Source organism: Polypterus senegalus, chromosome 12, assembly GCF_016835505.1.
Source record: "Polypterus senegalus isolate Bchr_013 chromosome 12, ASM1683550v1, whole genome shotgun sequence".
Taxonomy (NCBI): Eukaryota; Metazoa; Chordata; class Cladistia; order Polypteriformes; family Polypteridae; genus Polypterus; species Polypterus senegalus.
This window is the reverse complement of record NC_053165.1, coordinates 101,155,201-101,182,681: the sequence shown is the minus strand read 5'-3', so window position 1 is coordinate 101,182,681 and position 27,481 is coordinate 101,155,201. Positions and strand designations below refer to the sequence as shown.

The following is a 27,481-nucleotide window of genomic DNA, read 5'->3' as shown; positions in this document are numbered from 1 at the left end:
TTGATGGTGTTTATTGATGGGTGCAAGATTGGCTTAGACACAGGAAGCAGAGGGTGATAGTGCGAGGAACCTCATCAGAACTGGCTGATGTTAAGAGGGGTGTTTATGATTTGGATAAGAATTTAAGTGATAAGCTGGTTAAGTTTGCAGATGATGCCAAGCTAGGTAAATTGGCAGATAATTGAGAATAGGTTGAATCAAAACAGATAAACTAGGACAGCATGCAGGCTTGCACAGATTTGTGGGAGGTGAAATTTAATTTCAGTATTTGAAATGCACAATGAAAGGTCTAAAAATCAAAAGTATACCTAATGAGAAGGATTTAGAAGTCATAGTGAACTTAACACTATCAACTTCCAGACTGTGTTTAAAAGCAATTAAGAAGGCTGACAGAATGTTAGGTTATATAGCACAATGTGTGAAGTACAAGTCCAAGGACGTTATGTTCAAATCAAGCTTTATAACGCAAAGATTAGACCTCATCTTGAGTACTGTGTGCAGTTTTGGTCTCCAGGTGACAAAAACGACATAGCAGTGATAGAAAAAGTCCAGAGATGAGTGACTAGGCTGATTCCAGGGCTACAGATGATGAGGTATGAAGGATGATTAAAAGAGTAGAGCCTTTTTCTGAGCTTTAGTTAGTGTTTTGAAGCTGCAGAGTCAGCATAGGTATTAATTTCCCTTCTTTTATTTACTGTATTCTAAATTAAATAGTTAATTTCCCGGACATCTGGTTAGTATAAAGAAAAAATTTAACACCAAAACTATTTGGTTGCCACTGAAAATAATAAATACATTAATGTTTATTGTGTACATTTCATACTCTTTCTCTGTACGTAGTTTGCAGTAAATGAAAAATATTTTGTAAGCATAAAATATACAAATATCACTATTACTGTCATGTTTGTGACAATGTTGTTTATATATATATATATATATATATATATATATATATATATATATATATATATATATATATATATATATATATATATATATATATATAATATGGTACAGAGCTGTAGAACTTGGTGCTTAATTATGACCTTAGAAGTAAAAAAAACTTGTTTTTCCAGTAATAAAGTTGTTTTTAGATATTTGCAAGTGAAACATATGATCAGCTAACTTGGAAATTATTATAAACTAACTGTCCCCCGTGGCTCCGACCCCATGCAGTAGTGAAACAGGACGAACTTTAAAGTTCAATAAACAAACAGGTATCACCAGCTAAGCAGAGGTAAGGTCCGTTCTAACATGTGGCAAGAGGTAGACTGACTCGAACGGAGGCTGGCGTGTGAGTGAGGAGGGCCCAGCCCAGCTCCCCATTCCTGACGTCACACTTTCCCCTCTCCTCTGCCCACAACCTCTGTTTTGGATTTGTGCAAATAAATCGCTCCTGCAAGTGAACTGTGATACTTTGCAACGATTAGAGATATCGCAAAATCAACTAGAATGTTTAAGCAAATTACTGTATAGGAAAAAACCTGATCTGTTAAGTAGTTCTCTCTTGAAAAGCGGACAGACAGATGTAAAGTGGAACAAAATACAAATATATGCATCATTTCCAAAATTAGATTTTTTGATATTTTTCTGCTAACGAATAAAAATGGCATATTTTTAAACATAACTGTTACTCTGACTATGGTTTAAATATATTTTGATATGAAAATGCCATTTGCCCTTCTATCTCAGTCCAATTCACCCTGTGTTTCCATAGTAAGCTAATATTTAAATATCTACTGCTCTTAGAGTAAAATTGTTTTGGTAGGGACAAAAATGTAATTTATTTCAATCATGGTGTGTTGTCATTTTCCCCAGATAATTGCTCTGTTTAGGTATTCATTACAAAAAAACCAAAAACATCCCCCTGTGTGGCATACAATTTTGGCAAAAAAAGCAGTAGACCACGCTTTAAAACCAAGCTTTTTTGAATATGTCCACAAAACATACATTCTCTGCTTAAGACATATCTTTGTCAGAGTAAAACAAACTTGGAAATAATGTTTTACTGCAGATGCGTACTACTGTCTTCTGTTTTCACAATGTTATGATGTGGATAGAATCCTCATATAAGGTGTACAAGTGAGAAACACACATAGATGACTGGAGGTGTACTGTGGCTGTTAACTATTTAGCACAAAATAGAAATCTAGCTAACATGGTGTGAAAATCAGTATGGCAAAATAAAATCACTGTCCTTCGAATTCTTTGATGATCCCAGTAGTTTGAAGCTTTAGCTAGTAACACTTAATTGTGTAGTATAAAGTCTATATCCTAAATATGGATTATGAAACAAATAAAATATCATACCTGTCAGACCACATAGTAATGAAAACAATTATTTTAACAAGTAGCAACTCAGAAAATAGAATACATTCTTGAGAAAACACTCTTACTTAACAAGAGAGCAATTTTAATGCATCACTCAATATACAAGAAGATTCTCTGTTTTGAAGTTAGGAAGTTTTCAAACTTATTTCTGCTGCCTTTTTTGTCATAATTGTAAGCTGAGCAGAGACACTTTTTTGGTAAAATCACTTTCAAGCTGCACAAAACAGCATCCCAAGATTGTGAACAAAATCACAGGCACCAAATACTTCACATTATTTCTTCAAGAAAACATTATATTCCTCTTGAGTTCTGTTTCACACATGCTGATCTTGTTTTTTTAATCTTTGTTAAATATCTGTCATAGAAATTATACATCTCTGTCTTTTATTTATTCATTTTTTTTCTTGTCAAGGCAGCACAAAATCTAGTAGTCCTGTCCAGAGAGGATGCAGGGGCAGAGCAGATCTTTCGCAATGATGGTGTGCAACTTCTGCAGAGACTGCTGGATTCTGGAAAGGAAGAGATGGTGCTGCCAGCTGTTCGGACGCTGGTAGGGCTGTGCAGTGGACACCAGTCCAGGGTGAGGGGCACACTGTTATTTCATGATTAAAAAAAGGTTGATTTTGGAAGAGAAGTGTGTTCCATTATTTTTTTTAATCTCATCTTTTAGAATGTTTTAAAATTTGGAAAGCAGCATTAAGTCCAATGAATAATTTTAAATATGAATGAATTAACGGGTTTGGCATTTTTTTTTCCTGACCACAATAATCTTCTTGAATGAAAATGTTTATTTCAGTATCACACTTATATGCTGTCCAGATTGTTGCTGTGTTTTGATACAATTTACTATCTTCTTAAGGCATTACTGTTAAGATGTTTGTAGAATTCCAGCGTAGTTCAGCACTCGTCAGCAGGTCGTTGTTTATCACATTTTTATTGGTGTGCCTATTTATGCATCTTTTTTTATAGACTATGGTTATTGTAAATGAACTGGGTATGGATCGGCTTTGCAGTGTGATGGGATGTGGGGCTGAACAGGTCTCACTTGCAGTCTGCCATCTCCTTCAAGTCATGCTCGAAGCACTGATGGAAGGTATGAGCAAGGAAGTACGTGGAAAAGAAGAAGCTGTTGTGTTGGGTGAGTACCCTCATACCACTTGTCCAACATAAGTGATTTTTTTTGGTTGCCCATTGGTTTTTGCTACAGGAAAACTTGTCTAATTTTAAGAATTTGTTTGATGAAAGTTGTGTTTAATGTACCATGGAGGTAATTAATTTGGTCCTAATTTTGGAATGTTACAGTATAATGACTGACAGTTTTACATACAAGAAACAAGGCAAAACGCACAATACCAAAGTAAACTGGACAAACCAAAATCCCACCGCTTCTATTTCTACAAGTCTTTTTCTCTCAGATAGCATGTGGTGAGTTAGTTTGCCCACTTGTCTACCTGAAACTTCCACCAAGCACTCATCTTCTTTCTAAAGCCAAGCCCCCTGCCCCTCTTTCTCTTCTTAGAGTGCCTTTAATGTCTGGTGGGATGGTTTGCCCATTTTTTCACTGAAAGTACCACCAAGCACTCTCTCTTTAAATTCCCCCCTTAGGCTTGCTTCTAGCCAAGCCTCATATCAACGTTTTGGGGGTAAAGTATGGCTTTTTTTTCTTTTTTTAACTAGAACACCACCAAATTAAAACTTCTTCTACTGGATCCTTCTCTTCCTGCATCTTTGAGCCTTCAGTTACTCTTATTCGGCTGGGTTTGTGAGACAGCTTGCATATAGTCTTGATTTAAATGGGTGATTCCAGTCTTTCCAGTATGGGACTGTGTACTGCCTCTTAACAGACTAGAGTTTTTTAATTGACGTCCTGCAAGTTACCACTTTAATAAGTGCAGTACTATCCCATTTTTTATTACCTGAGAACATGTTTTACCACACCTGATTACCCTGAATTGTTTTCACTTCCTGCAGAGCCCTTAGGGCTCATTTATACTTCACGCTTAGAATGCGTATGTGCACGCGTCATGGCTGCCACGCGTTCCCAGCGTTCATTTGACGCATCGTCTGAGCAGGTCCTCAGAAATTAACGCGACACGTGCGCGAGTTGCAGTACCAGCAAAAAGTTGAGGGGCACAGTGTGATAAAAGTCGGAACGTGACCTCAGAGTCTCTGTTTACTATCTACATGTGACAGAAAGTCACTATGCAGATCCTACGGGATCGTTGTACGCGCTTCGATGTTTGATGAATAGTTCAGTGTGGTGATGCAAAATGCCGACATACAGATGTCTTTGTGGTGCTTTTATATTCAAGCGTCGTATATTCCCAATGGTAATGACACAATACATTTTAAAAGTCTCACATACCATCTTATATGCTGTCTTTTATTTCTGGGGCTTCCTCCTGACCTGACAGCAGCGGCAAACAGCAATAGATCACCACACAGAACATATTGAATGTACAATATTCCAACTGTCTGCACATTTTAGAATCCTTAGATGTATACTTGATATCACTTTCATGATGAAATGCATTAAAGTATGTATGTTACATTTTACAGATAAATCGTTAATTTCGTTTAAATAATGAATACTGTTAATAATTACATACATGGGGGTGACACAGTGGCAGAGCGGTTGCGCTGCTGTCTCACAGGGAGTCACGTCGCTGGTGTTCCTTGTTTGGAGTTTGCATGTTTTCCTGGTGGGTTTCCACAGTGTGCTCCTTTCCTTCCAAAGGGCACCACATCTGCTTTGTCGTGTAGTTAGGAAAATTTCATGTGCAGCATGTGATGAAAACACAATGAAGGGGCACATCTCCACAATTTACATCATTTTTGCTGTGCTATCCTTGTGACTAATGTAGACCTGTCGAGTATAAAGCAGGCTTTACTCCCAAAAACAGCAGCCAAATTCTTGGCAAAAAGAGGGCATACTTCTGCAAAATAACACAGTATATATATTTTTTTTTTTGGAGTGGTGGAAAATTAAGTTTTGTGTTACATTACCTGTTACTTTAAAGAAATGTGTGTTAAAAAACGTTTTTAAACGAGTCACCCCCAACATTGGTCTCAAACTGAAAACTAGAAAACAATCCAAAACAACACCTTTTTTGCTCTATTCTAAGAAAAGACATGACTGGTAAGAAAGCTAATTAAGAAGCAGGGTTAGTTGTAGAAATTAAATGTTATGTTAAATGTTGTGAGGCCTTCTTTGGGAGTTAATAAAGAGAAGTGGTGTGTATTTCTTTAACCCAAAAACTACTGTATTTCTCCTAATATAGAGCCTTCACGGGAACTTCGATCTATGTTGAAACATATCTTGGATGTCTTGACAAAGAGAACTGTCTCAGGATCAGGCCGAGATAATGCTCTTAACTTGCTCGTTAAGCATGTTCCCCGGAAATCACAGAAGGATCCCAACAATGCTCTCACTCTTTGGGTCATTGATCATGGTATGTGTTTTTTAGAAATCTACTTATTCTTGAAGGGCTACCTGCTGTAGATACATCTATTAGTCAGATACTACTGTGTGACAGGATCTTTACAAATGTTTTGTTTGATGCCAATAGGATTTATAAGGCACCAATGACAACACTTTAAATTGGAGCTACCCAAAGTGCACCTGCTAGTCATTTAACTATTGCATAACACATCATTAATAAAGACTTTGGGTTTTATTGTATACTTTATGATACATTTATTGTTTTAGTAAGCCTTAAAGATCTCATCCAGTTTCATTGTGAGATGCTAACACTTTATTGGGTGACAGAAAAAAAAAAAAAATATATATATATATATATATATATATATATATATATATATATATATATATATATATATATATATATATATAGAGCCCCCTGATCGCTCTCCAACCCCTTCCCCTATACCTGAACCCACCCGTGTTATGCGCCGTTGTGAAGAGGGGGGGCTGAATGCATCCCAAGGAGATGCAGTCACTCCTCTGAAACCCCTCTTAAACGGTGATACAATGGGAAACAAATGCAGTTTTTTTCTTTCTTTTTTTTTTACCTCCTCATTACTCGATTAACTGCTGGCTTGCTGCTGCTGCAGTGCCATGTGATCTGAATTTCGTGCTGTGCTTCGAACGTTTAAAAGCCTGTACAGCAGCTGTCCTTTTGTTTCACTGCCTTGTCTCTCTTCTCCCCCAGACATCCTCAAACACTATTCAATCTCTTTTCGATGTTCCGTTATTTCACCGAGAAACAAATTCTCTTTGTTTGCGCTAATGCGATCTTTACTACCATTTTCTTGAGATTTTAGAATTTTCCTGCTTCCACTATCTCTAACCTGCTCTGCATGTGCATCGTGCCAACATTTTTGAATTCTTTATGACACTCTACTTTGTCTTTTTCCGGCCCCGGGTGTGAGCTGAAAGCACAGGAAGAGTGTCTGCCAAAAGCATTCCAACAACTGAGAGGTTAGATGACTGTGGTCTTGTTTCAGAATGGTTGTAAGCAGGGCGGGACTTGCAAAAGTCACCGTCTCACAGGACTTGCTTCCAAAGGTTGTAAGTATGATGTGACTTGACTGTCTTGCGGGACATGAAGTGTCTCTGTCTCTCTTCAAAAGATCACGTCTCGTCGCAGGAAAAAAAAGTCTCATTTCCTTCCAAGATTTTTTTTTTATAATATAGAGATATTGTGGAGTTGAAGTCGTGCTGCTGAGCTGTGTGATGGGGCGGAGACCTTGAGTGCCTTTGAAGGGTGTCTGGTTGAGGTACTGGGGCACTTAGCTGTCAGCCATCCATACAAGCTTGAAAAAAAAAAATGGTCTCCTCTCATTTGTCAAACTTATGTTCTGAGTAAAGTCTACATGTAAATTCTAACCTCAACACATTCAAGATGGGCATTTAGTCTATTTAGCTTATCAAAAAAGACGCATCATTTATGAAGTCAACAATATAGCAAAAGAGAATCTGCCATATATTTATATTTGTTCTTTCCTCAGGATTAAACAAAATCTTGGAGGTAGCTGGCACAGTGTCAGGGGTAACAGATGGACCACCTTTGACAGATAGCACACACATGAGTTGCTCTGTGCTACTTACCAAGATGTATGATGACCTAAAATGTGATGCTGAGAGAGAGAACTTTAATCGTCTATGTGAGGATTACATAAAGTAAGAGAGTATGCATCATAAAAAGTCTCCTCTTTGAACTGCTCTGACTTTTGATTTAAATATAATATACATTAGTAATATATTTATTTGACTTTATATTTTTGGTTGAGAATAAAGACATGAAGCATTTTTGTTTAAGAAGTCCTAACTTTTATATTTCACAGTTTAGTTTAATTGATGTATACAATTAAGTAGTGTTTGCCAAAGAATTCTATAATTCTACCTAACGTCAAGTATTTTTCCATGGTGTATATGATATTTTATATATATATATATATATATATGTATGTATATATATATATATATATATATATATATATATATATATATATATATACAGTGGTGTGAAAAACTATTTGCCCCTTCCTGATTTCTTATTCTTTTGCATGTTTGTCACACAAAATGTTTCTGATCATCAAACACATTTAACCATTAGTCAAATATAACACAAGTAAACACAAAATGCAGTTTTTAAATGATGGTTTTTATTATTTAGGGAGAAAAAATCCAAACCTACATGGCCCTGTGTGAAATAGTAATTGCCCCCTGAACCTAATAACTGGTTGGGCCACCCTTAGCAGCAATAACTGCAATCAAGCGTTTGCGATAACTTGCAATCAGTCTTTTACAGCGCTCTGGAGGAATTTTGGCCCGCTCATCTTTGCAGAATTGTTGTAATTCAGCTTTATTTGAGGGTTTTCTAGCATGAACCGCCTTTTTAAGGTCATGCCATAGCATCTCAATTGGATTCAGGTCAGGACTTTGACTAGGCTACTCCAAAGTCTTCATTTTGTTTTTCTTCAGCCATTCAGAGGTGGATTTGCTGGTGTGTTTTAGGTCATTGTCCTGTTGCAGCACCCAAGATCGCTTCAGCTTGAGTTGACGAACAGATGGCGGACATTCTCCTTCAGGATTTTTTGGTAGACAGTAGAATTCATGGTTCCATCTATCACAGCAAGCCTTCCAGGGTCCTGAAGCAGCAAAACAACCCCAGACCATCACACTACCACCACCATATTTTACTGTTGGTATGATGTTCTTTTTCTGAAATGCTGTGTTCCTTTTACGCCAGATGTAACGGGACATTTGCATTCCAAAAAGTTCAACTTTTGTCTCATCAGTCCACAAGGTATTTTCCCAAAAGTCTTGGCAATCATTGAGATTTTTCTTAGCAAAATTGAGACGAGCCCTAATGTTCTTTTGCTTAACAGTGGTTTGCGTCTTGGAAATCTGCCATGCAGGCCGTTTTTGCCCAGTCTCTTTCTTATGTTGGAGTCGTGAACACTGACCTTAATTGAGGCAAGTGAGCCCTGCAGTTCTTTAGACGTTGTCCTGGGGTCTTTTGTGACCTCTCGGATGAGTCGTCTCGGCGCTCTTGGGGTAATTTTGGTCGGCCGGCCACTCCTGGGAAGGTTCACCACTGTTCCATGTTTTTGCCATTTGTGGATAATGGCTCTCACTGTGGTTCGCTGGAATCCCAAAGCTTTAGAAATGGCTTTATAACCTTTACCAGACTGATAGATCTCAATTACTTCTGTTCTCATTTGTTCCTGAATTTCTTTGGATCTTGGCATGATGTCTAGCTTTTGAGGTGCTTTTGGTCTACTTCTCTGTGTCAGGCAGCTCCTATTGAAGTGATTTCTTGATTGAAACAGGTGTGGCAGCAATCAGGCCTGGGGTGGCTATGGAAATTGAACTCAGGTGTGATACACCACAGTTAGGTTATTTTTAACAAGGGGCAATTACTTTTCACACAGGGCCATGTAGGTTTCGATTTTTTCTCCCTAAATAATAAAACCATCATTTAAAAACTGCATTTTGTGTTTACTTGTGTTATATTTGACTAATGGTTAAATGTGTTTGATGATCAGAAACATTTTGTGTGACAAACATGCAAAAGAATAAGAAATCAGGAAGGGGGCAAATAGTTTTTCACACCACTGTATATGTATGTATGTATGTATGTATGTATGTATGTATGTATGTATGTATGTATGTATGTATGTATATATATATATATATATATGTATGTATGTATGTATGTATGTATGTATGTATGTATGTATGTATATATATATATATATATATATATATATATATATATATATATATATATATATTTTTATTTTATTTATTTATTTATTTATTTTTTGTGTTCATTGCCGATACCATTCCAGCATTGTAATAATGTGGGCTGCTATGTTTTCTGATATTAAATGCTTTGCAGAGTATCCTATAATATTGCTTTGACTGAATACATTACAGACTCTGTGATGTGAATTGCAGGTAGAAATAATAATGCTGGTAATTTTTTATATTACATTAATTTTTTTGGCAGGTCACACTTTGAATCTGAGGATCTAACTGACAAGCTACATGCAATCCAGACAATTTCAGTTCTTCTGCAGGGCCCAAGTGAAGTAGGAAATCGGGCTTTGGAACTCACAGGGGTCATGAATACTGTCATTACGCTATGTGGTTCTAACATAGAATTACATCAGCAGGTGGCAGTTGAGGCCTTGATCCATGCCTCTGGCAAGGCTAAGAGAGCATCCTTCATTACTGCCAATGGAGTAGCATTGCTTAAAGATCTCTACAAGAGAAGTGAAAATGACCGGATTCGTGTTCGTGCACTGGTGGTGAGCCAGTTATGTAATATTTTATTCTATTCCTAGTTAACTTTACAGCTAATATTTACAAAGATACTTTTAGTAATTATAATAACATGTACTTGTTAAATAAAGTCTTAAGTTATAAGTTTTTTATATATATATATACACACACACACACATATATATATATATATATATACAGTATATATATATATATATATATATATATATATGTTGCATAGTTTTGCTGTCAAATAATGCAAAGAGTACACGACATGTGTTTCGCCCTCATTTGGGCTCATCAGGCGCACACACTCTACTGCTCCCCTCTCGGGGATCGAACCTCGGACGTCAGCGTCAGAGACGAAGCCCCTTTACGCTGTGCTACGGCGTGTGGTTCATTTATTTGACAGTCTGTAGGTCCAGAATAATTACATTCATTGCCATTGCATTTGTAGTCCGAGTCCCGACGTGAGTTGTGTGGGTGGTTACCTACCAGGTAACCCTGGTGGTTGGTCTTCCATTCAACAAACATCCGCCACGGTGCTCTCTTCAGTTGCGAGAAGCAGATCATGGAATGTTGCATAGTTTTACTGTCAAATAATGCAAAGAGTACGTGACAAGTGTTTCAGCCTCGGCGGACCTACAGGCTGTATATATACTCTATATATAATATTGTGATAATTGTAATAATATATATTGTGAAGAAATAGCCTGGCACACAACTAAGGTTAGGGGCAGTCATCTGTATAGTTTCCATGGTTGCAAAAGGCTTAAATTTGCATACAGTGTGTTCAGGTTAGAGTCTGAAAGAGAACAGATCAAGTTTGGAAGATGAGGGGTTTTTCTAGGTGGTTCAAAAGGAGTGACATCCTCGGGGCCAGGACAGGAAGTGACGTCTTCAAAGCGTACTCGAATACAGGCAGGGTTTCTCGTGCTTGGTCTGCAGAAAGAACAGAGAGAGGTTCAGTGCAACCCGCCGCCCCCTGGCCTGGTGTAGAATTGGTGTTTGCTGGTCCTTTTGGTTGACTCCCAATCGGACGTGTGACATGAGATATAGATATAGTGATATATATACACATATATATATATATATTTATGTATATGTGTATATATATATGAATATATATATGTATATGTATACAGTATATATATATATATATATATATAGAAATATATGTACTGTATGTATATATATATATATATATATATATATATATATATATATATATATTATATATACTGTGTATATATATACTGTATATATAATTTGGCCACCATAGACCAGCCAAGAACCTCTCCACTATGTCTCGCCACTGGTCGTCTCTCCCATAGGGCTATGTCTAGCTCTGCTCTAAGAGTGGTACTCATGAGGCATTCTAACTACATGGTCTAACTATCTTGACTTATTACTCTCACTTTTAAAGATGCAATGGTTCTACATGATGTTCCTCCCATAATGCTGAGCTTAATAACCAATTGGAAACTTAATTTTGGCTGCTTTTTGTGTTCATGATCCCATTCTTTCAGTTATTACCTAAAGCTTGTGACCAAAGATGAAGCTGGGTATGGAGAAAAACTGGTCCACCATTATGGTTAAATACAGTGTTTACAAAGCTGCCAATTGCTGCACTGATTTTTTTGATCAATCTCAATCACTTCTATGCATACTTGTGAACAAAACCCTATGGAATTTGAATTCCCATAGTTGGGGCAGCTGTTTATCCTTTACTTGCAGGAAGCAGGTCATAGTTTTCCAGGAAAAAAACAAGACTTCAGGTATCGAAAGTGCCAAAAAAATGCTATTTTCCCCATAATTTTATTAAATGCTACTTCATATATGGAGATACTGTATACTGGAATTCCTTCAAAATACCTATACTTGTTTACATTTTTGTTTAAGAAGTAACATTTAGGCCATTAAGTACTTAAATCATAGCTAAGAATTCTTTTGAAAAATTTGGTGTTTTTTATTTTTCAGGGATTATGTAAACTGGGATCTGCAGGAGGCACAGATTTCAGCATGAAGCAGTTTGCTGAAGGATCAACTCTTAAATTGGCCAAACAGTGCCGCAAGTGAGTGTTTCTCGCTAGTATGTACACAGTTCTAGCAATATTGTGCAGGTGTCCAGGTCCCATTTTGTTATAGAAACTTACAATATGTAGTTTGCTGATGTAAATTATTCTTTATTCATATTTTGTAGTTTTACTTCTACACCAAATATAATGTTTTAATTGAGAATTGATAATACAATTATTTTTATACACAATGTGTGTAATACACAAAATATATTTTCATTATATAGACATTGGTTTTGTTTAAAAAAAAAAAAAGATCCTACATGAAAACTTATTTCATTCTAAAAATCGTTTGTCTTTGAGCTAAAAAGGTCATGTTATCTCCCTAGGTGGTTATGCAACGATTCAATGCCACCAAGTTCTCGTCGGTGGGCTGTGGAGGGCCTTGCTTATCTGACTTTTGATGCTGATGTCAAGGAGGAACTCGTAGAGGATAAGCAAGCTCTGCAGGCCATGTTCCAGCTTGCCAAGGTACCCAAGGCTTCTTCATCAGTCTAATTTATTACCAAATTTGACAGTATCCTGTTCATTTATACTGTATTGAATATTTCATTATGTTGATTGTAAATATCAGACTGTATATATTTTACTTAAGAAAAACAAAGTGATAGATTTATTTTTTGTCTCATGAGAAGTCTTATTAGTAAAAAAGTTATGTAGACTTGCTAAAAGACCTGCTGTTTAAATATATGTTTGATAGTCCGAGGACAAGACTGTGTTGTTTGCTGTTGGATCAACGCTAGTGAACTGTACGAATAGTTATGACACAGAGAAGCCTGACCCACAGCTAGTGGAACTGGCAAAATACGCTAAGCAGCATGTTCCTGAGGAGCACCCCAAGGTAAGACAACCAGTGTGTTTACATGCACATACTGTACATAATTGAGTTAAGGTGAATAACTTGGTTAAGGCAGAATCCTGATTTCTTAAACGTTGATCATTATGTGCACAAGTAATCCTCTATAGTTCTCCTTTGTCAAAATGCTCCAATACCAGTAAACTGCACAAAAAAGAGTTAAACATTATCTTTGGGCACCATGAATCAGAAAATAAGTATGACGCCTCTGATAACTTTCCTGTGTTTTTAAAATATTTTTAGTCAAATTGATGCTTTATTTATAGGTTTCTGTTACTAGATTACAAGAAGCAGACTCTTTTCTGCTTGGTTATGTGATTGAGCCCTGCAAAGGGCTGACCCAGTATGTGTGCTTCTTGCCTTAGGCCCAGTGTTACTGGAATAATAATAATAATAATAACGCAGATATTTTTACTTCAATAAGATAAGTATTGCATTAGGTCACTTAGTACTTTAAGAAACTAAGAGACTACTTAACACACATTACTGTTAACATGTTACTCAGCTGCTCAGTTTTAGCTCATCAACACAAATGTAGTGATTTCTGAAATACTGACAAAGACAATTTCAGCCAAGAGAAGGAATAATCTGATCGCACAAACATTTCCCCTCTTGAAACCTATTTTGTGGACACTTCTACCTATGACTTCTAAAATCGTGTGCAAAGTAAATACATGCGCAGACTGTCAGAGTGCAATGGACATGCACAGAGTACGAAATCCTTAACAGTAACCCAATTAAAGGTTTACCTGGCCATATAATCTGATTTTTCATAGAGTAATCTAACTCTGTTAATCAGGTTTCTAAGAGGCCAGAATCCCAATTTCTCTAATTGGAATAGTGGTCTACATTGCATTTTATTGTGTTTCTGTGAATAATCACATTATTGAAGCAATGACTTGTCAAAGCTTGAAAAGTAAGCTAATTTTCTTATATATTAACACTTTTATCAGCTGTCATTTGATTTTTTTTTTTTAACTAAACTAGGGGGCTCTGCCCCCTGCTTGCTTCGCTCGGCAACCCCCATGCGGGCGCTACGCGCTAGCCACTTCGCGTATGGGGAAGCGGATGTACAATTTAAAGATTGTTATTTTCATGGGAATTATAGACCTAACTATTTTACATTACAGCGAGTAATTAACCATAGTAAAACATAGTAAAACTTAATAAATTCAAAGAAAATTATGTTTCATGTTGTGTTAGAGGTATTCGTTGTGTTATACATTTTCATTCTGTTTGGCTTTGAAAGTAACATGCAAATACTTTTTAAACTTACACTTTTACTGTAAAACTTCAGTAAAAACAATATTTGGAACTAACTTTTCATCAATATCTCTTTGAATTTTGATTCGTGTTTGGAGTTACATTGTGACAAAGCAACGTATAACTGCCCGTGAGTGAATATCATTTCTTCTGTCTAATAAATAAACTGACTTTTTTAATTGTCATAGCAAAAGCTGTTCTAAGCTATTATAATTGGAAACTATAAACTTTTGAATACGAATGGCATATCAAGATCTCCTTTGGTGTCTAATGTTATCCACGGAAGATGTACTACATTACCTTTCTTGTCGCCTGGTAAAATTTTACATGTCAGAATTGTTCGACCAATTTTGAATACAGCTAATCTTGTCCTATTGTATAGCCCATCTCTCATGCATAAATTACGCAATAACATTACGGTATATCCTTCTTTCAACAGTAATTCGGCCGGTGGAAGACCGGATGGTATTAATAGTTGTAGATATTCTATGTGATATTGTAAGTTAATGTTTTCATCTTCCGCACATAGTCTATTGATACGCATTTAACCAATTTGTCGTGTAACTGATTGACAATTTTTGCGTTAATTCGTTTGACTTCATCGTTTCTTGGTGCTAGGATTGCCTGTGTACTCATTTCTTCTTTTGATAACCCTTTGGGATAAAATTCTTCATTAAGATTTGGACATAATAAGTCTTCTATTATTGAGAACTTGAAGTGAGGAAAATGTAAAAATTTATAAGAGCTGAGAGCGCACTGTGTCTGACAAAAGCATTCACACAAATGAGAGGTGAGAGGATCGTGGGAGTGGGCCGTTAACCGCAAATGTTTGAGAGGAGGGCGGGACTTGAACATATCTCTTGGCAATAGTCTCATCTTGTGGGACTTGGAAAAAAATCTGTTGAAAATAGTCTTGTGTCGTCTTTTCTTTTATAATAGAGAGACATGGGTATCATTTGGAATTATTTGTCAAAGTATTTTAAAATCTTTAATTTTTATTAAAAACATTTAAAATAGTTTTTACTCAGTTTTCTTGTTGTTTGGATGACCACAGTGATGGATATACATTACTAATTGTGAACATAACATTTGGTGTGCATAACTTAATTCAGCATCTGCTTTTTTATTTTATTTTACCTCACTCACTTTTCTTGGTTTTCTTAACCTGTTTATTGTAATACAGAGTCAAAAGCAAAAAGGCCCATATAAATCTTGGTTTAATTTCTTTCTATGTATGTGCACCATAAAGTAGTTACTTAAATAAAATATTGTTTCCCCAGTTTAATTCATTTAATAGCAGTATACTGACTTTTATTTCTTGGTAATAGCACTTGCATTAAATAATGAATTATTTATATTTTACAGTTGTCACAAAGTAGTCTTGTGCTTTTTAACAACACTGGTCATTTGTTCACTAGAATTTCAATTCTAAATGGCTATAGCACATACAAATATAGGCTGTGTAAATGATTGAATTTTGACACATACTTCTTATATTGTAGGATGCGTCATGTTTTGTGGAAAAACGCATCACAAAGCTCTTGGAGGCTGGAGTTGTGTCTGCACTCGTATGTATGGTGAAACAAGAGAGTCCTGCTCTCACTGATGCTTGTAAAGAGTGCATTGCAAGGTAAGCAGCTTCTGGGAGACAGCTCACCTTTTGAATTAAAGGCCTAAAAGGGAGAGCAAATGTGTAGCCAAAAAGGAATGTTAATTGAAGTAACCACATGGCAGTCTTTGTTGCATCTACCGTTAATCAAACACATATTTTACACAAATGTTTCTCAAGCATAAAGTTCTAGATTAGTAATTTGACCTATTTTTCCCACAGGGTGTTTTTGGCTCTAGTGGAGAAACCTGAAGACAGGGGTCTAGTGGTTGCCCAAGGTGCTGGCAAGGTTAGAGATCTTCTTTATGATTTTATTCAATATCTTAATATTAATTTCTATGAGCGTATTACAAACTATTAATGCACGGAAGTGATTGTAAAGAAGAAGACCAGCTGGCCTATACTGACTGACCATCCAGTTTTTCAAGTACCTAATAAAAAAAGCAGTTATAATCAAACAGGTACATTTTCTACCCTTTAAAAAAAAAAAACAGTATTTTTGCTTTATCTGATTCTGATTTCCAATTAGTATTTTGTTTTAAGAGTTTATTTCTTTACTAAACAATGTTTCTGCCTGGCAGGCTTTGATTCCTTTGGCCACAGAAGGAATAGATGTTGGGAAGACAAAAGCAGCACAAGCATTGGCAAAGATTGCCATCACATCAAATCCTGAAATAGCATTTCCAGGGGAAAGAGTAAGATATTTTTATTGCTGCCAGTAAAGCACAAAGTACAGTACATATTGAGCAGTAAGGTCTTTTTAATTCTGTACTTGCGGCTTACAAATAAATTAATTTTACTGCTTAAAGTTGTAGGAATTTTGGGAATATTTTGCCTCTTGAAAAGCTAGACACAAGATTTTCTTATGCACACACACACACCCACTGTACATATGATGTATAAACAAATGCATAGAATAAAGTAAAACAATCTGATTTGACAATACAGAATAAAGATTGTTCATTTATCAAAATGCTGATGATTACAACTAAAAATAGACAGAAGACTGCCTTGACCATTTTCAGTTTGTGACGTAATTGTTTTATCCTAAAATGGTTTGTGTACAATTGAATGAGTCTTTTCAAATAGGCTTTATATTCAAACAGTGGGTAATTAAAACAAATATTTATACAGAGATACTGTTATTGTTCACTCACATGCATGCATGACCTTAATCTATTTTAAATACATATTTCCTGTTGTGAATTTACCAGTTGTTTCCGTGTGATTTTACATTTTTTCCAGATTTACGAAGTGGTTCGGCCACTTGTCAGCTTATTGGCACTCGACTGCACTGCACTACAGAACTTTGAAGCTCTCATGGCACTTACAAACCTTGCTGGCATAAATGAACGAGTCAGGTCAGTCACCAAGTGTTTCTAGATGCTGCATTTAAATTTTATGTACATTGTTACATTTTTATTATCAGAGTTCTTTAGCCATCCATATTCTGCATTTATCATGGAAATCTATTTCTAGTATTAAACATTTTTGTTAATATCATCTACATATATAGAGTGTAACCTTGCTGTGTGAGGCATACTAAGAAGAAAGCAAAATGAACATTCCATTATAAGGCAAAATATCCTTAGTAGACCTTGCATTTAATGTGCACTAAGACAATATGAGCAATTTAACTTCTATTATGTTAGCCTTGTTGGTTATAGGTTGGTCAAGCTTGACCTGTCAGGCTGTTAAAAATGTGAGACCATGACTTGAGTTGTCTGGATATGTGTAGTAAAAAATAATCACAAGCTGCAGGAATTGTGAATTTAAACGGGAGGATAAACAGCAATCATGTATCTAACCCTAAATTTGACTTAGTATCACACTGAATGCATCAACAAAGACCTCTCTAAATCCTACCAAAGAATTACTTGCATACATTTTTTAACCTGCATTTCCAGTTCAGATTCACAGGTAACAAACTGGCATGTTTTATGCATTATATTATTGGGAATATCGATTCTTTTTTTTTAAAAAATGTTAAGTTTATTATTAGTGTACAGGTGGGTCTGACCTGGGTTACAAAGAGTGTCACTAGATAAACCTGAACTAGCAGTCTTATGCACAATTTCATGCATTTTTTAATTTTTACTTTGCAATAGCAACTGGCCCATAAATTATAGGTAGTGTGCTGTTACTATCAGATACCGTACAGAAGATCTCACGTTAATAGTGGGAAAGGCCATCTATTATATGATCATCTTTCATAGATCATATGAATCATTAATAAAAGAAAATCCTGAATATTTTCTTAATTTGGGCAGCATAGCAATGATGGTGCAGCAGTGGTGCCGCCTCACAGTTTGAGGAGGACAGATTTAAATTGAAGTATAGTCACTGGGGTGAGTTTTTCATCAAGTCCTGGAATTTTCCACCTGTATCCAAAAGATGTGCAGGTTAGGTTAACTAGTAATTTGATGTTAGTCCAGTGTTAGTTAGTGGACATGTGGGCATACTCTGATTAACTGACACACTATCCAGAGTCGATTCCTGTGATAGCAGAATAGGTTCTCTTTTTAAAAAAACATGAACAAATGATTTGATTTTCTCACTTTAAAACAATAATAGTGTCGCACAGTTCATAAATGCATGTTTTTACTTTCTCATTTATGAAGTATAGGGAAAATATCATAATTGTCCAACAATTCGATGCCGAGATTTTGATGAATCTCAGTGTTTTAAACCTCCCTGACTTTCTCCTATACGAAATATAGGGAAAGTATCGGAATCCTCCAAAAATTCCATTTCGAGATTTTGATGATTTTGTTTTACACTGAAAATATCATTTTTGGAATTATGTCTGTGTGTAAACACGATAACTTGAGTACACTTTCACTTAGGTCAACCAAATTTTGCACACAAGTATTAGGTACAAACTGTAGATTTCTACCAACTTTTGGTCAATTTCCGCTAACCGAAAGTGGTACTTTACCTTTTAGTCATGCAGCTGCAGAGTCCGATTTTACTTCTATAATAAATGTTCAATATATTATTAATTTAATTTGATTTGTTGTTGATGGTTCTTTAATGTACATAATATAAAAGTATAATCATTGTCTTGCGGTTCACTCCTCAAATGTCGAACCCCATATCTGAGAGTATATATGAGAAAGTCTAAGAGAGACCACTTCTGATTTTTTATTCCCCTTACAGTAGTTTTAAATAAAATTAAATATTTTTTTAATACTGAAAGTAGCATTGTTGATTATAGTTTAATTATATAAAATATACATTACTTAAAACTAAAATGCAGTCTCAGGCGTTGCAGGTTCAATCTTTAAGGTTTTTGGTATTTTGGAATGAGACATTCATAATCTAGTAGTGATACCACCTGCTTGCATTTTTTCATTGTGTGCGATACTGGCTATTTTCTGAGCCGCACCTCAGTATAATATTTGAGGCAATAAATGGTTAAGAAAAAATACTATTTGGTTCTGTTGAATTTAGAGATAAAGAGAATAAAGAAAAGAATAAAGATAGTGATTAATATTCAAGGGAAAATAGACTTTTAGGCATACTATAGTGGTTTGAAGAACACTGTAGACTTTGAAGGTATTCTATGAACTGATTTCCCTTACATTATATAAAAAACGGGAAAGAAAACCTGTGAAATTTTAATAGCAAGTACTCAAATCACTATAAAATGTAGGTGTTTTAGATAATAAGCATTAAATGTATGACTTGAAAATATGAAAAATGGATGGGCGCTGATCGGTGGCCCAGTATTATGTAAGAAAGCAAAGTGTTAATGAACTTTATTATGAAACAAGGAGTCATGAAAAAAAGCAGCCTAGTTACAGAATCAGACTTTTTCATTAAATCTTTATATTAAACTCTTCAATCCTTTATAGCTCAACAGTATGGAGGGTTTTTATTATATGAATAGGCTTGTCTGATTTTGATATGATGGTCACAGAATTGTTTCCTGCTATGCTACTGAAGGTTATAATGCACAAAGCAAGTTTTTAATACTTAACAGGTATATAAAAGGATTGTGCTGAGTGGAAAGAAATTTGCAAATCAAACAAAAATCATGGAGAGTAAGAGGCGACTAGTTCATTTTAGTTTCCATTTCCATGTCTAGATGAGGCTTACAATGACAGTGTGTTGAGTGCTACAGACCAGGAAATCCTGTCTCCAGCAATATTTTCCAGGTCCTCATGATGGATATAATTTCTTCACTTTGCTCTGAGCTAAATGACAAATGGTACCTACTTTAATTATTTATACTTTATTTGAAGATAATAATTTCTCTATTATATAAAAAAATCCTGGGACTAGACTTTTTAGCCTGGGATGAGACCTGACTTTTTCAGAGAGATACTTTCACGTCTTGCGAGACGAGACTTTGTGCCAAGAGACTTAACCACGCCCGGGGCCAGCAATAAAAGAAAGAAAGAGCAAATGGCAAAGTAGAATGTCGTAAAGAAGTTCAAGAACGTTGGCGCGATACACATGCAGAGTAGGTTAGAGATAATGAAAGTACTAAAATTCAAAAGTCTCAAAAAAAAATGATAGTAAAGATCACATTAGCGCAAACAAATGGAAATTATTACTCAGTGAAATAATAGAACAGCGAAAAGAGATCGAATATGTTGCTTGGATTTAAACTTTAAGTCGGAGACTTGTAGATCGTCTAATTTGTGTTGCCATCAGGGAAAAGTAGTGTTTCTTCCCAATTTGTTGTTTGGTGAAAATTAAATCCACATATGCGAGCGACAGAGACGCGAAGTGGCTGGAGCATAACACATGATGGGGGGTTGGCGAGCGAAGCCCCCTAGTATATCAATAAAAAAATAGACATAAGCTAAATATATGATAGACGAAGCAAGGGGAGTTTAAACGTCTAATAGTTGAGAAGAGGGAAATTTAATGATGACTAGAGCACATTTTGCCAAGGTTCACCAGCAGTCTTTTACTTTTGCCATCAGACATATTATTGGTGCTAAAGTATAGTTTTCACTTTTAGAGCGCTAATAGCCAGGAGCATTCCTTTGCAAGTGCTCTGCCTCAACAAAATACAAAATTCTTTCCTACGGGAATTCTATCTTTACAGATAAAGCCTCAAAGAACATTAGAACATTACATTAAGAGTTTATGTTCATTTTCAAATTTCTACCTAACCTTATAAAGCAAAACCTAACTTGAAGTGGCAGGAAGAACAGATCAATAGGTTTTGTTATTGTGAATTAAAAATATTCAGTGTTACTCATTCCTCACTGACCAGTTTTGAGTACATTTGTGCTTGAATTCAGAAATCAAAGCAAGGCAGGAGTCAGCCCTGAGCAGGACACCTATTTACTACAGGTTTCCCTCACTCAGACGTCCACTGCCAATTTATTGTCACCAGTAATCTTAATATGCGTGTCTTTAGATGTGGGTAGAAAATAGGCGCACCCAGAGAAAAGCCTACACAGACATGTGGGGAATCTGCCAACTTCGTAAAGGCAGTGACTGGGCCGAGGTTCATACAGTATTTATTTTTATAGATGCAAATATAAAAGTAAAAAAGATTAAACTTTCTCAAGCTTTCCTAATTAAAATTAAATGAACATTGTCTGTTTTGTGTACTTGCAGGCAGAAAATAGTTAAGGAGAAAGCAGTGCCCAAAATAGAGGGCTATATGTTTGAAGATCATGAAATGATACGTACGGCTGCCACAGAGTGCATGTGCAATATGGTGCTTTGCAAAGAGGTAAGAAGCAAACAGTGGGTTATTCTGTCAAGGGAAGTTAAATTCTTAAGGAAGATGGGTATGTTTTGGTACTTTTAAATATCCACTGGAGCCTTATAATTAGTGTATGAAATTAGTATTTAATTGTATAACTGTTAAACTTTGTCATTGAATTATTACTGTATTGATGTTTGAAAACAACTGGTAGACAAGGGTGCAACAAGTAGCTTAGAGGTTTGGATGATGCAGTGCAGAATGCATTGTATCCATTTGTATCTCTTACATCTAAAAGTGGAACCAAAAAATTCATGACAAAGGACCAAAACCTGGTGACATCTCAAGCAGGACAAAGACTATAGTCAACTAACTAAAAATAAAGAAAACATCAGTATAAATTGATGTTTCTAGATCTGTCAGAGTGGCTTTCAGGGCAGCATAGTGTACTTTCTAGACGTGACTACACCGTTATTTATAGAGATGACACCATTCTTTCATGAAAATTACTATTTCTTTCAAGAGAATTTTTTATAATGGTGGTGCAAAATGTGGTATTGGAATCTGCTTTAGACATAAGATCTGAGTTGGATGGTATATGGTTTATATGTCAGATCTGGTGCCGTGTGGTTAGGATAGATTCTGTTTTCATCCCCATAGGATGTATGTGATTACTGAAGAATTGTGATCATATTGTGCTTATTGAAAATTATGCTGTACTTTAAGGAAATTAATTAAATTATACCATGTGTGGAAATTGCATCCATATCATAACAGAGCCACCACAACCCATTACAGCAAGAAACTTTTTTTTTTAATTTGTTGAATCCTGTTTGAAGAATAGTTCATTAGACCAGATGATGAATGAATGATCTTTATTGTCATTGTCACAGGTACAACGAAATTGGAAGATGTCTCTGGTCAGTGCATTATCACATATATAAAAAAAAAATGAGTAGAATATATAATATGTAATATTATATAATATAATATAAATTATATAATTGATGTGCTCAAAAAAGCAAATCCACCGATTTATTTATATATTTTTTTGCAAAAATATATTTTTTAGAAATAATGAGAAGCTTGTGTGCTGCAATCTGCCCACAGTATTTCTCTCTATAAAGATCTTGATAGATGATGCTTTCCACTTCTACTTTATATTAACACTTGCCATCAAATAATACAGAGTTCCTTGCCCTTTTCTTTGCAACTTGAATCGAGCTGCAGACATTTATGAGAATAATTTTGCATTTTAGTCCATAATTGCCCAATCTTTATCACTTTCAATGCTGACAAATGTTCTGCAAAAATCAGCTATGTTTAAAAATCATTGAGATCTCTTTTTTGACCTAAGGGTAGCCAATGTAATTTGCATTGGTATTCAGTATCTTAAGCATGATGGAATACTAATTATCTAATTATCTCACCTTAGGGTTGCCAGACTAGAAAATTAGAAATACAGGAAACTCTTAAAATCTCTCTCTATATTACTATATACAGTATATAAATTTAAACATGCCCCCTACACACCAAGACCAATATATTATAAAGAAGTAGAGACAAACTGTAAGTTAAAAACACAAAGCAAGGATTTTAGTGGGTTATGAGGAAAACAAAAGTAAAATCATTTTAAAATTACTTAATACAAGCAAAAAAAAATTCAGTCGGCGCAATGGTAGCACTGCTGCCTCACAGTAAGGAGACCCGGGTTCACTTCCTGTGTCCTCCCTGCGTGGAGTTTACATGTTCTCCCCGTGTCTGCGTGGGTTTCCTCCGGGTGCTCCGGTTAATTGCATTGGTGATCCTAAATTGTCCCTAGTGTGTGTGCTTGGTGTGTGTGTGTGTGTGTGGCCTGCGGTGGGCTGGCGCCCTGCCCGGGGTTTGTTCCTGCCTTGCACCCTGTGCTGGCTGGGATTGGCTCCAGCAGACCCCCGTGACCCTGTGTAGGATATAGCAGGTTGGGCAATGACTGACTGACTAAATGAATGAAATCATTTACCATACCATATTTATTTGTTGAGCGCTTAAAAACACAGCATTACAACTGACCGAAGCGCTGTACAGTTACAACAAGCAGGACTAAAAGCAAAATTAAGAGAGAATTAAAACAGAGATACTAAAAACAGGTCAGGGGACCAAATAAAATAGAGAAAATAGCAAAAGGCAAGTGGAAAATGAAACCGGTTAAGAATTAAAAGCCAATGTGAAGAAGTGCATTTTTAGGCGAGATTTGAATGTAGCGACTGAAGCGGCTTGCCTAACCACTAAGGGCAGGGAGTTCCAGAGCCTGAGTGCACAGACGGAGAAAGCCCTTTCACCACGAGCTTCAAAACGTGCCTTGGGAACGGTTAGGAGCAACTGATCTGCAGATCTAAGAACACGAGGGGGATTGTGACAATGGAGCAAGACACTCAAATAGGCGGGGGCTAGACCGTTTAATGCCTTATAGGTTAGGAGGAGAATCTTATAATCGATTCTGAATCTAACTGGCAGCCAGTGCTGGGTTTTTAAAATCGGTGAAATGTGTTGGATTCTGCTACTTCCAGTTAGAAGCCTTGCAGCCGCATTTTGAGCCAGTTGGAGTCTAGAAAGAGTGGCTTTACTGATACCAAAAAGGCAGGAATTAGAGTAGTCGAGCCGGGACGTAATGAATGCATGAATTACTGATTCCAGGAGGTGGTTAGAAAGAATAGGCTTGAGTTTGGCAATTCGCCTTAGATGGAAAAAGCAGGATTTTACTGTGCTGTTGACTTGAGCATCCATTTCATTTTTCATTTGAAAACATTTATTTAATACAGACAACAGAGAAATATTATTATTATTTAATGCAGACAGTTAGAAAAAAGTGGGCCGTGGCAAGTAGTAACAACACACTTTGTTGACAGTCACTGAATGTTGCAATGCTGATCCAGAACTGCACAGCAGCGCGGCTAGAGAGCAAACCGGTAAGAGTGTCGCTGTCCTTGGCCAACCATAGCAACTGAACAAGTTGCAAACAGGCAGCTTCCTCATTACATTTGGGTTATTTTCATCAAGAGAATCTGAGGAAAGAAAGTATAATTACTTATAAAGTTACAGCTAAGTATCGTAAGAAGGTAGTAAAAATATATTTTTCTTATGAAATTTGAAAATGAACTAAATACGGGACATTTGGGTGTCCCTGAAAGGTCAGTACAGGACAGGAGACAAAATTATCAAATATGGGACATGCCTTGTATATGAGGGATGTCTGGCAACCCTATTTCACCGAAGAAGATGTGCAAGTAAGGTATAGGTATAGCATAAAGCTGCAAGATAGGGTAAAAAGTAGAACAAATATATATCTCAAGTATTACAGGCTAGTAGATGAAGTTAACATCAAAAGATGGGATGTAACAGGCCAAATGAATATAAACAGTGAGGTAGTGAGAATAGCGTTATTCGAAACAGCAGAGAGAGCTGAAATGTATAAATAAAGCTCCTTCATTTAAAAAGTCCATGAAGGCCTTAGTGGGGTTTAAGCCTCTATTTGAATGTTGAGACAGATGAATGTTTTCCAGTAGTTGCAGAACAGACTTGGAATAATAAAAAGGGCAGCAGGCAGTACTGTGATGCAATGGTAGCACTGCTGTCTCACCATGTTCTCCCCATGTCTGTCTGGGTTTTCCCTGGGTGCTGCAGTTTCCTAAAGACACTACAAAGACAAGCTGGTTAGGTGAATTGGTGTTGCTAAATTGACCCTGAGGTGTGTGTGTGTTTTTCCTGTGATGGACTGGTGGCCTGATCATGGACTTTTCCTGCCTTGTGCCTGCTAGGATAAGCTCCAGCTTCACTGCGTGTTTAAAAATAGATGAATGGATGGAAAAAGGGCGGCATCACAAGATCTCAACTCTCTGATAGATTTGTGTGGTGTAAGCAGAAAAGAGGGAGTGTGGGAACACATATCTTCATAAGTCTATAAGAGAGATTTGACAATGACTTTGTATTTGACAGGAAGCAAATGTAGACTGTTTGGATTGGACCATGGCTCAGGCAGCAGAATTAAAATATAACTAGGTATTGTTACAGAAACACTAGTTCAGTTTGAATTGAAGTTCTGTTAATGGCTGAATGGCCTGCAATCATTGTAAATGTTTAAACTTGTTATTAATGTGGTACTTGTCCATCTCTGATTGAATATTCTTTATAGGTACAAGACATGTTTGCTGCTACAGGAAATGACAGGCTAAAGCTCCTGGTTTTGTACAGTGGTGAGGATGATGAGAAGCTACGGAAAGCAGCTTCTGGGACTCTAGCAATGCTGACATCATTGCAGCCTCCGCTCTGTTCGAGAATCCCAGACGCAGTAAGTTTGTAAAGTACACCCTCGTTCACTCAGTATTTTATACTGTGTCCCTCACAAGGTCTTTTCTGAGAGAGAATAAATAGGATTCTAAATAATCTTCCTTTCACTAAAGACAGGACTATTCCAGTCTTAACCTTATAAAAAGCTATCTTTTTTGCCAAGCACCCTTTTAATTGTGCCAGACCATCCTACAAAATTAAGCATGCCAGGAATCCTTTACCTTATTAATAAGAATTTCAACTTCAGCCTTGTTTAAATACCGTGTTTCTTTTTATTATTATAATTTCTTTTGCACTGACTGGTATACACTGCTAAATGTAAGTAATTACCAATGTGTACACTAATATGATAAAAATGCACTTATAGGTATTGTCTGATATCATGTGTATTCTTTTATTTTGTTGTTAATTCCATGACAGGATATGCAGTTAAATTTAAAGGCTTTATTGGGTAAATTGGATGATTAATTTGAGTACACCCTGTCCAAAGCTCAGCATTATCTATGATTATTTTTTAATGTAGTGTCATTTTTTTTTTTATGTTTTTCATTCCTTTGACTACAAAACTAGTAGTCCTTTAATCTGTGACTCTTCAATCACAATTTCTCCTTATTGTTCAAACATTTTTTTCCAGACAACACACTGGCTAGAAATTCTGCAGGCTCTGCTCCTTAGTGACAGTGTGGACCTGCAGCATCGTGGCACAGTGATAACAATGAATATGATGCAGGCTGAGCACGACCTAGCTAAGCGTCTAATTGAGAGTGAAGTGCTGGAAATTCTTTCTGTCCTGGCCAAAGATGATCACGCTAAGCAAAGTCAAGCGTCTAGAGCAGCAAAGCAGTGTCTACAGATAGCTATAGACTATGGACTGATAAAGCCCAATACTGCAGAGTAACTGAACTTCATTTAGATGTGAAAATGTGTGTGTGGGTGCACATAATTCAGACTAATCCAGTTTGTTTTCAGAATATATATTCTTGGTTCAAGTCCACAGTATTATCATGGAAGGAAAATGCTGGTGGCATTAAGGGAGATGGTAACTAGACATCAGTTTGAAAATGATTACCACATTTGTTTTAGTCTGTTTTTCAAAATAAGATGTTTTCATTTTCCTAACTACTGTAAACAGCATTATACTTACAGTGTCTTTCTCTTGTCAGTTTTGTGAAGAACATGGAAAAGACGTGAACAACCTCTTTGTATAAAGCTTTTTGTAATCCTTAGTCCATCATTAATATAATGTCTGGTGACGAAGCAGAGTATCTGCTTCACGATTACTTGACTGCCTTTTCAACTTGACTTTGCCTCCTGTGCTAAAAGCAGAAATGAACTTTTTTTTATTGTACCGTTATTTAAATTTACACATTCCATTAATCAAGTCATTCTATTTGCACTTCCACAAATGAGACAAAACCTTATTAAATACATATTTGCATAATTCACTCCACAATTATCATGATGCTGCTGTGTACACAATAAAAAACACCTTTGAATCCTTGCCATTTATTTGCAGTTTTATTTTTTTTGGAATATGTTGGGTAAGATCTAGAATGCTTTTAGGCTTCTTTATTTCAAGTATAACCTT

At 36.1% G+C, this 27,481-nt stretch overlaps 1 protein-coding gene across 1 annotated transcript in view; it reads left to right on the top strand.

Moving 5' to 3' along the window:
* The window catches only part of unc45a (unc-45 myosin chaperone A), a 33,044-nt gene extending 5,648 nt beyond the window's left edge, over positions 1-27,396 (top strand). The window contains exons 6-20 of the mRNA XM_039773041.1: positions 2,744-2,911; positions 3,301-3,469; positions 5,613-5,783; positions 7,303-7,474; positions 9,813-10,113; positions 12,068-12,162; positions 12,495-12,636; positions 12,866-13,006; positions 15,787-15,914; positions 16,116-16,182; positions 16,475-16,588; positions 17,139-17,254; positions 21,477-21,594; positions 25,739-25,894; positions 26,528-27,396. Of these exons, the coding sequence (XP_039628975.1) occupies positions 2,744-2,911; positions 3,301-3,469; positions 5,613-5,783; positions 7,303-7,474; positions 9,813-10,113; positions 12,068-12,162; positions 12,495-12,636; positions 12,866-13,006; positions 15,787-15,914; positions 16,116-16,182; positions 16,475-16,588; positions 17,139-17,254; positions 21,477-21,594; positions 25,739-25,894; positions 26,528-26,791 (2,322 nt within the window). The 3' untranslated portion in view covers positions 26,792-27,396. The remainder of the gene's footprint in view (positions 1-2,743; positions 2,912-3,300; positions 3,470-5,612; positions 5,784-7,302; positions 7,475-9,812; positions 10,114-12,067; positions 12,163-12,494; positions 12,637-12,865; positions 13,007-15,786; positions 15,915-16,115; positions 16,183-16,474; positions 16,589-17,138; positions 17,255-21,476; positions 21,595-25,738; positions 25,895-26,527) is intronic.
* Positions 27,397-27,481: the final 85 nt, after the last annotated feature.